We start from the raw sequence: 10,573 nt of genomic DNA, 5'->3' as shown, positions 1-10,573 counted from the left end.
ACCTGCCTCTGCCTCCCAAGTGCTGGGATTAAAGGCGTGCGCCACCACCGCCCGGCTAATGTTTTTTAATTAATTAAATTTATTCTGTAATAATGTCATATATGTTTATAATGGATTCTAACTTCTTTAATCCTCACTTTCTTGTCTCTCTCTCTCACCCCTGTTTTCCCTTTCCCACACTCATGGCTTCTCGTTTTGTGACATACTCAGTTTAACAAGGGTTGCTTGTGTGGCAGTGACTGTGGAGTTATCCACTGGACCCGGCTGGCTTCCCTAGTAGTTACACATCTGAAGATAATGATATCCCATCTTCCAGAGTCTACCAATAGCCTGGGGTGCTATTTTCCCCAGGGTGCTTAGTCATATGAGTGCTGACAAGGTAGGTAAGGGAAGGTGCTGCTTCAAGTGGGTAGCCTTGGGAGCCTTATCCTCTTTGAGTCTCAATTTTGTCACTTTTAAAATGCTACTAATTACTACCCCACAGGGTTTCCACACGATGGCACTGTGTATGTAAAGAGATGCCCTGTCCCGAAGGCACTGTGAATGTTGCTTATATCCAAATCTGACCTTTCTCAAAAATATAGCTCAAGAGCCTGAATACACCAGAGATGGGGACCAGTGCCACTTGAGGCCCATTAACAGACTCACCGCACTTTCCTGCCCCTGCAGAGAGTCTGCTCTCTTCTCTCACATTTCATTGTCACCTCAGGCTGCAATACATCAGGTGACACACTCGCTGTTCACAAGTGAGGACAGTCACGTCCTACTCCAGACCTGTAAATGAGGTCCACAGGCCAGTGTGGCCTCAGCCACATTTGATATCAAGATACTATCCTAATTAGAAAAAGCATGCTCTAGAACAGTGTGCACAATGTACTTGTGTGTGTTGTAAGATAAACATATAAAGTATGCTTATGTATTTGTAAAAAATTATGAAAGGACATGTCAGGAGTTAAGTGATTTTTACTAGTTCTAATGGGATGGTGATCAGGGAAGAAAGGAAGAAACTTTTTACTAATTATCATTTGAAAATTGTTACCCTGAATACAAGTTTCTTTCATAATAAAAAAAACCTTTAAGGAAAAATATACATGAGAAACATATAGTCATGTGCCATATGATGATGTTTTGATCAACAGACCACATATATGATGGTGGTCCTGTAAAACTGTGATGAGGATGAAAAAAATTCTCATTGCCAAAAGATGACAGAGCAATTGCCAAACAGTAACACTACAGTACTCATCTGTGCTTGGCTACGCTGGTGTAAATGCAGACGCAGTGCTAAAAATAGGTAACAGCCAAACTACACAGGTATCTGCGGATCTTGGTTTGCTCATACGTGAAATAATAGCTAATCCATAGGATCCCTGTGTTCATTGAATGACTCATGCTCAGGAAATGGTTCTGTTTAGTAAAATAATGGTATAGAAGAGGCAGAAGGCAGGCTGGTGTGATATGATAATCTCTTTCGCCACCTTGTGGTTGACCACGCACAAGTCAGTCGTGCCGCAACACGTGCTAAGCAGAGACTCGAGCTTCCTACAAGTTTGGACCTTAGTGGGCTGGATGAGTTGGAACTTGGAGAACGGAGAAATAAAAACGTAAGTAGGTAGCTTATGGCTCTTTTATTTTAGGTTTTTATTGGCTAGACATTTTAGTTGCACTGCTTACGCGCTCCTGCGCGCGTGCTCGTACACGCGCGCGCGCGCGAACACACACACACACACACACACACACACACACACACACGCTCACGCGCACGTACGCGCGCGCGGGCGGGAACACACACACACTGGTACTTAAAGAAGGTAAAACTAGAGTGTGTGTAAGGTGTGCGTGCTGGTGCCTACAGAGGTTAGAAGAGGGGCATTGGATCCCCAGCTGGAACGTGAGTAATGGACCACCATGTGGGTCTTAGGAATTGAACCCAGACCCTCTCTGTAAGAATTAAGTGCTCTCAACTATTTATCCATCTTTCCACCTCCAAGTGTTAGTTTCCACAAGCAGATGTTGTGGATGTCCTAGAGACATAGTTCTGAACTCAACCACAACAGTGTTCATGTGGACAAGAGGAAGGAACATGCGCGTTTCTACTATTTAGTCTCCAAACCAGATTTCTAGCCAGTTACAAGTTTCTTTGAGCTTTGGGGGAGGGGGTGCGTGCGCGCGCACACACATATACATGCCATCTATCATCTATATCATCTGTCTGTCTACCTTGCTAAGGAAGCTAAAACCAGGGTGTGGGGGCAGAAATACATGTGAGCTAAACACGCAAACACGTAAAATAAATAAATCTTAGTTTATTCTAATCCTTACTGTCTCTTAGTCACGGTCTATCACATCCATGGGGCATGGCTTCCACCAGGCAGTTCTTGTGTTCTTGTTTTCCTCATGATCCAAAGTTTTATTGAAGAGCATCTGATTAGTAGAACCTACTAGGGCGTAGTCCTTCCCCTAGGCTAAGCTCCGGTTTCCATCTGAGGGAGGCAGGGCCCTCAATGCAAGGATTTCTGAAAACTTACAAGGGCTACTCAGAAATGTTTGGGTAGGGCAGGGAAACATGATTACTTCACATCTTGTCTTCCTTTCCCAGATCCTGCTCTTCTAACAGTAGCTTTGAGATATGTATGGCCCAAGCACATCTAGGAATCTAGATCTACCTAATTTTTGGTTAGATTACATATAAGTTATTTGCTGGGTAGGCAACATGTTAACAAATGGGAGGGTTGTTTTTGGACTGGGGTCTCCATTGGAGTATGGATCATGCTGTCTAATTTACCATTGTATTGCGTAGCAACTAGCTCATTGCCTCATGAACAAACTAAGTTGGTCATTGCCTTGAACATGTAAAATTTTATTGACATTTCAGGCCCCTAATCTCAAGAGAAGCCTAAGGGTGTTGCTTTGGTGTCTTGTTAACTAAGGGAAATCAGAGGCAGCTCCAGTCTTATAATCTACAGTTTCCAGTAGGGCTTTTGACTCCTTCCTCTTCCGGAGAGAGGTCTTTCTCTTTTCCACATTTAGTGTCTCCATTCTGATTCTTCTGTGCAGCCAGATGGTTTCTAGGGACAATTCTGCACTCAGGACATATTTCCGCGAGGAAGAGATGAATCATTCTAGCTTTGGTATTGCTGTATCTGAAATCCTGTTGGCATTGAACTTTATATTCCAGGGGGATGGCTGAGCCTGCAGCCTTGACATTTGAGCAAGTACCTTATATCTAGCTCTGTCTGTGACTGCTAAATGGCCACGAGAGGGAGCCAGTGGAGCTTTGGTGGAATATAGCACTTCCTGTTTGCACTCAGTTCCTGTTCTGGGGGGAAAAAATCACTGTTGCTTAGCAACAAGAAAGCCAATCATGCTTGCGTCTCATGCCTCTGTCACTAACCCCAAGTGAGACATAGAACATAAAGTCTCCTTCAGATATTATATACTGTAACGGTTCGGAACTTACTGGTCACTTGAAATGTGGCCTGTGATCTCATTATTTTAAATGGATGGAACTTGAGAATCTCATCCTGAGTGAGATAACCCAGAGCCAGAAGGACACGCATGGTATGTACTCACTTATAAGTGGACATTAAATGCAGGATAACCATGCTACAATCTACAGGCCCAAAGAAACTGGGTAATAAGGAGGTCCTGAGGGAGGATGTGTGGATCTTACTCAGAGGGGAAACTAAATAGGTGGATGGAGAGAGGGAACTGTGTAGGAGAGGAGGCGAGGAGGGGAACAGGGATGACGATCAGATGTGGGGAGAAGGGGGGTGAGAGAGGCCTGGGAGTGAGAATGGAAACCTGGGGGGTGCATCTCTGGTGATTAGCTAGAGGCCTGGGATGGGAGAGGATACAGGGAGTCTATGGGGGTGACCTTAGCTTAGATTCCTAGCAGAGGGGGATATTAGGACTGAAATAGGGGACTCAAGACACCCCATATATTCAGTGTATTTGCCAGACAGACTCATGGGACTCAGTGTATCTTTGCATTCATGACTCAGGTTTTATTATAGCAAAAGGATGTCCAATAAGACCAATGGGGGCAAATACTTAGGATCTGGAGAAATCTATGTACAGGCTTCCTTATGGACTTTTCCTCTTTTGAGGGGACATACTAATATACCCTTTCTTAAGAATAAAATGCACACTACCTAGGTGGTATATTTTATCCAAGAAAGCTTAGAGCACAAGGCTGTTCCTGGAGACTGCTTACCAAACAACCACTGTCTATCACGAACCAAATTTCAGGCTCTCAGAAGAAAGCAAGCATTGTAGGCTACATGGTTTGTACAAATAACATGTCGGGTGCCATATTACTTTTGAATTTCTGCTTTAACAAATTATCCCAACCATGTGCTTCTAACCCCAGAATCTGGGCAGCTGGGTCAGGTGGACTATGCATCTATGCATAGTTCAAGGCCTGCCTGAACTATGATACCCTGTCTTTAAAAACCACAAACAAAATCTATGTTAACCAAACTATTTTCAATTACCTCAAACCCAGAGGCTTAAGGTATACAGTGTTATCATCTTAGAGTCCAGCAGGTCAGGAAGGTAACCTTGGGTTAAAATGCAGGTGTTGATAGGGCCACAGTCCTTTCTGATGTGCTAGGCCTCCAGTTCCTGTTTGCTTAGGCTGTTTGTCAGAATTCAACTCTTTTGGGACTATAGGCCAGAAGTCTATTTCCTTATCAATAAGGAAGAGAGGCCCTAAGAATGGCCTTCTGATTCTTCTCCTATTTCTCCTCTGAAAGGAAGCTCCCTGTAGAAATAGAGAACTCTAGATCTCCACGTAAGAATAGGGAATTCTAGTCTAGGTTTTACAGTTGCTGCAGTGCTTAGCACATCAGCCACTCTGATCTCAGCTTCTGGAGGCCACCGCATTCCTTAACTTGCAGCTTCATCTTCAAATTCAAAAACCAGAACATTGAGTGTTTCTCAGGTCTCATCTCTCTAGTCTCCCCTGGGAAAGGGTCTCCCACCTTTATGAATTTATGTGAGTAGATGGGCCCACCCAGATGAGCCAGGCTAATTCTTTCATCTGAAATCCTACAACTTTAATTACATCTTCAAAATCTCTTCTGCCATTGGGAAGCAACAGGATCTAGGGATTGAGTTGCAAACAGCTTTGAGTGGGGACCCAAGAAAGGGCACATTTTAAAAGGTAACAAGTGTGAGGCTGTTGTGGTAAGTCTTCTGCATATCCATATGTATGGAAAGAAAGATGCGTGTTATGTATTGACTTAATAGAAACTTGGACCCAGGGCTCAGCCCACAAAAACCTTATTCCCAGATTCCAGTATGACAGACACACTTAAACTTTGAGATTGGGCAGGGCTGTCTAGTCTCCCTTCAAAATCCTGTTAGGAGGGAAAGTTAAGGAAATGGTTAAATGATGATGATTATTAATATAGAGACTGGTAGAAAATATAATCTACTGAAAATTCTTAGCTATGTGCCATAAGCAAATTTATTTTGTAATTTTCATCTTCTCTGATATTTCCAAGCATAATCTTATGGTTTAATAGATTTAAATGAGAGAATGCGTATAAGGCACGTGTAAGATAATCGCTTTCAGATCAGAGTGGCTGGTGTGCTAGTTGCTGCAGCATCTGTAAAACCAAGACTAGAATTCCCTATTCCTACATGGAGATCTAGAATTCTCTATTTCTACATGGAGCTTCTTTTCAGAGGAGAAATAAGAGAAGAATCAAAGGCCCTTTCTGCTTTTTGAGACAGGGTCTTACTCAGATTATTGATGGTGCCACTGCTCCTGGCTGCTTTGGCATTTCATGAACTCTTATCTCTTTATGAAAAAACTCACTTCTCTTTCAGAAGGTGTGCTATTGTGAATTATTAGCCTTTGTGTGTCACCTCCGCCTCCAGCTTGTCCTTCTACCCTGGGCCTGCTATAGCCACAACAGGCCTAAGGCTCCTGACTCAGAATAGAGATATTTTAGCAGATGCTCTAATAGAATCAGAGATCCCAAGTTTTAAGTTACAAAAGGAAAATTTTAAAATAGAACTGCAATTTTTTTAAAAAAAGTTATAAGATTTTAGGCCTTTTGAATTCAAAGAAATAGGGACCTATAGAGAGGCATAGAAATGTATGTGGCCTGCAGAGGGGATTTGGAGCCATCCCAGATAAGATGAACATCCCAAACAGAAGAGAGAGCTGATAGGGAGCTGGGAATACTGATGACATTCAAGGCTAAGAGATTCAATCAGTATTTCAGACTCTATTGAAACTTTAAAGAGAATCTCTTCCCTCCTTCCCTCCAGCCCTCGATCCTTGCCTCCCTCTCTCCCTCCTTTTCTTTTCTTTCTCCATAATGGATTTGGCTTCCTTTTCATCTCCAAATATCACAATAGTGTGTCTGAGGGTTTCCAATTTCTACTCAGTTATCTTTTCATCTGGACATTGGGTTTGAGAAAGCTAAGGTAATCTGTGGTGTTCATGAAAGGCCAACATGGGGGCTGGTGAGATGACTCAGCGGTTAAGAGCACCGACTGCTCTTCCAAAGGCCAACATGAATGTGATGGAGTGGAAACCATTGGAAACCAGAGGCACATGCTGTGTATGTAAGGAGTGACAGTTTGTCTAAGAGTCCTCAGCAAAATCGATTTAAATCCGTACTCCACTGCCTAGATGGTGACTTGCAAATGAAGACTCCCCCTTTCCCATTGCTAGCATAGTCACAAGTTCTTCTGTAAGAAAGACACAATGTCTAGATTACAAATCAGCAGAATGTTTCAACACACCTATAATCAGAACAATTTGTTCTAGGGTCAGCTGTCCTCCATGAGAGATGTCAGGTTTTTCTAGCTTTTTGGTGGGAGAGAGCCTGGTCAAGACTAAATTGTAAGGCATCAGAATCAGGACAGGTTAAAACAACTAACTTAGTGATGTGTAATCTCCTCCTAGCACCACTAACACTTTGTGACTCCTAATGTAACAACACACACTGTATTTCAGGGACATTACTCTTGTGTACTAGAGAAAAAATAAAATAAAAATGACCTAGGAGTGCTGTCTAACATGGTTGGAAGTCCACCTGAGCCGCAGAGATGCACACCAGGGCAAAAGGAGTCTCTCTGAACAACAAGCAAATGGGAATATACTAAATGGTGTTTCGTGGGTACAGTTTTTAGGGGAGAAGAGGTGGCGTGTGATATGATTATCAGACCATTCTGATACATAAAGGGTTTTAGCAGGAGGGAATCATGATGTGCATTTTATTAGCTGTGTGCCCTATGAAAACACGTTTGGAATCTCCACACCATACTCTTCTTGCCTATGGAGTGGAAAAAATACCCAGAGAACAGCATTACTGGGAAAAATGAATTTGAAAGTGCTTTCTGCAGAAATTGATTTTTAAATGAGACATCTTCATGTGTTACCCCTCTTCCTCCTGCCAATGAATAGCTCTAGTAAATAAAGAGTAATTAGGTGAGATTTAGGGTAGTGGGTACTTCACCCCCCTCCAAGAATATGTGTGCATTACAGTTTCTATAGCATAATATGGAGCTGAATTCTGGATTTATGTTAAGGAATAATTTTCATAGATAATTTGGCTTTGTGTGCTGGGAAATAATGGTGGCAGTGGTGACGAGGACAACTCTGTATGCTTGCAGAGCCAGTAGTCGGCTCGTTTATCTCATCTGTTGTTGATAAAGCCCTCCTCTCACTCTTGTAAATGAAATGAAGCTATTGCTGGGTCTGCAGTGTTTGGTTGCCATGGTTTGAATTCGTTTCATAAGCTGTTGCTTGGCAATCCCACGCGTCAGCTGGCTTTTTTTCCTCAGCACTCTCGCCACACGCTGTCTGAAGTATAATGAGACTGAGGCTGGGCAAGGGAGGACAGCAGTCCCTGAGCACTTTCTGTCTTCCCACACAGTCCTGTTGATTACCCCGATGCCTGATAAATGCATTTGTAACAGAACAGTGAAGTGATTATGGATGCGGGATTTAGCCTTCAGATTCTGTTCTGCCCTAATGTTTCTTTTTACTTAGAGCCTTGTGTCACCAGGTCCTAGAGTGGTTACAAAACATGGAAGAGAAAATCGATATGAAGCACTTGGATACAGTAGGTTTTCAGTAGCTTTGACCTGTCCTGAGAAGGACAACAGAAGACGGGCTTGGACTTCCTTTGTTCTGTTGTAAAAATCATCTGATGTTGTTTGGATTTAATTTGTACAGTTGCAACCCACTTTCTACTTTATATCATATGAGTGGGCCTACTGTAAATCTGTAGAGCAAAATAAAAATTTATTTTTATGGGAGGCATGAGTGGGTGGGGGATGGAGTTATTAGGATTAGAAGACCATAACTATGGATGATGTAAATGGAAAAGATCAATAGGTAGAGTAGGTGCCCTCTCTCTGTCTCTCTGTCTCTCTGTCTCTACCTCTTTCTACCTCTCTGCCCCCACCCCCTCTCTTTTTGGTTTTTCAAGACAGGGTTTCTGTGGTGCTGGAAATCAAGTCCTGGAAGTCACTTTGTAGACCAGGCTGACTTCAAATTCACAAAGTTCAGCCTGCCTAGGCTGGGATTAAAGGTGCTGCCATGCCTGATTCTTTTTTATTTTTTCTAGTAGCAGTAGGCGTCCACTCTTGGGAAGAAAATCTTCATTTATATTAGCTGCCTGTTTTCATGGTGGCCAAGCTACCAATGCTATTCTTCAGTGGAATGTGGAGTTGAAAAGAGTTGCTTATTTTAGTTAGGGAGTCTCTTATCTACTAGCCCTTTGGAACCCTACCTTATCACTCAACTAATCCAGTTTCTAGAGGGAGCTTTACTGGGTTTTTCTTCTTTGTGGACATTTCCCGAAATCTCCTGTTTTTATGGTAGTTTGGGGAGAGCCTGATCTTAGGAATGCTCCTTTGGCCATCAACAGGAAAGAATGTGGCCAAGGGAATGCCTGTTGTGCAAGCCCAGTATGTTCCTTTACGTGCTGGCTCATGTGCTCTTTTCTTGCCTAACATATACACAAGCTGAGTTTGGTCCCCAGCACAGCATTAGTTAATTCAGCCATTAAGTAAGTAAGACATTAAATGTGTCCCACCCTAGAGTTGTTTTAGCTACTGCAAACTTTGCTGTAGCCTTCAGATTCCGAAAGCTGGAGTAAACTACATTTCCATTGTGGGGTGACCAGTTTTAAGTGTCAAGCAGTGACGGTCAGTTGGAAGGAGGGAGGCACCTTGCCTGACCAGCTCTCAGCAAAAAATATGTCATATGTATTTTACATTTTACTCAATCCATAACGTGTGTCCTCTCCTGGTTTTTCACCTGAAAATGTCTAGTTTAATGACTTCTACGGATAGACTCCCCAAAGTTGGTGGTCCCCTACAAACGAGCTGATAGAATTCTGATGTTTATGTTGAGAAATCAGATCAAACACAATGTAACTTTGTGAGAGGACTAAGCCCACTTAACAGAGCATTAAAAAAAAGTCTCTGTTTTGTTGGTGGGAGGGTTACTGTAAAGTTATCAATTTCAATAAAATTAATTAATGATCCCAGTTCTGAAGAGAGTATTCAGTAATGGGTAGAGCATCCACGTAGATAGGAAGAAGGAAAAGAAGATGAAATGTCCGAGCCAGAGCAAGTAGAGGGGTTTTGAGGAACTGGGTAACTGCCTGCTGGTGGGGCAGAAGCCAGGCTGTTTAAGAAATGGTGTGGATAGCGAAGAAAAGGAGAACTGATCACTGAGATGGGAAAGGAATCCTTGGGAGAAGAAATAATGTCTGAGGAATTTTTAGGTAGATTCTGTTGGGGCTGTTCCTTTAGTACATATTTCCCTAGGAAATCTTCATGCTGCCCTAGAATGTCCATATATCTGGTGGGAAAGGAATGTCTATAAGTGACTTTGAATGAGATCACGATTTAAATCTGGAGAAAATCAGAGGCTTCAGGTCAGAAGAAGTGAGACACTCATGTAAATGAGAGAGCATTGTTTATATGAAAAGATCTAGTGTTTAGGTCAGAATCGTGGTGCACACTTTTAATCCCAGCACTCGGGAGGCAGAGGTAGCAGGACCTTTGCGTTTGAGGCCAGCCTGTTTTACATTTAGGGCCAATATACAGACAACAGAAGACTACATTTCTAATTTATTTTGAAGAAATATTGCTTCATGATAAGATCTGAAATTTTATTTCTAGCTATGATTTATTTGAAAATCGTTTATTTGAAAAAGAAGGATGGCGTATCTGAGATGGCTCAGTCTCTAAGATTCACTTGTCATTGTATGGCACGAGATGGTTGCTAGGAGCAGGTGCTTAGCAACAGATTATGGTGTCGATGCTCACCACACTGCTTTCATGCAGGCACTGGAGCACCAGAATTACTGCATGACTCTTCCCCCCCCCCCCAACACACACACAATGGTTGTGCCATCTTAATAGTCTATTTTTTTTTCTGCTTTATAAATGGGGGGAAATACTGAGGTGGTCTAGAGAAAGGGGGCATTCATTGGCAGGCAAGATTATTAAATCTGGTTTTACAGGAGAAGAATTAAATGTCTATTGTTGTACTCCAGTTAAGTTCTATCATTTTTTCCCGATTTTTTTT

The 10,573-nt window shown here is 42.5% G+C and overlaps 1 protein-coding gene across 2 annotated transcripts in view; it reads left to right on the top strand.

Moving 5' to 3' along the window:
* Nucleotides 1–1,503: 1,503 nt before the first annotated feature.
* The window catches only part of LOC116091555, a 10,998-nt gene continuing 1,928 nt past the window's right edge, over nucleotides 1,504–10,573 (top strand). Inside the window, exon 1 of one of the 2 annotated variants that reach the window (XM_031373056.1) lies at nucleotides 1,504–1,604. In XM_031373056.1, the coding sequence (XP_031228916.1) occupies nucleotides 1,570–1,604 (35 nt within the window). In that variant the 5' untranslated portion in view covers nucleotides 1,504–1,569. Of the gene's footprint in view, nucleotides 1,605–3,412; nucleotides 3,562–10,573 lie in introns of those variants that run through there. The other variant, XR_004119065.1, reaches the window with a different exon arrangement.

The sequence above is a fragment of the Mastomys coucha genome, chromosome X (genome assembly GCF_008632895.1).
Source record: "Mastomys coucha isolate ucsf_1 chromosome X, UCSF_Mcou_1, whole genome shotgun sequence".
NCBI classification, from domain to species: domain Eukaryota; kingdom Metazoa; phylum Chordata; class Mammalia; order Rodentia; family Muridae; genus Mastomys; species Mastomys coucha.
Note: the sequence above shows the minus strand (reverse complement) of the source record. Positions and strands in the feature narration are given on the sequence as shown.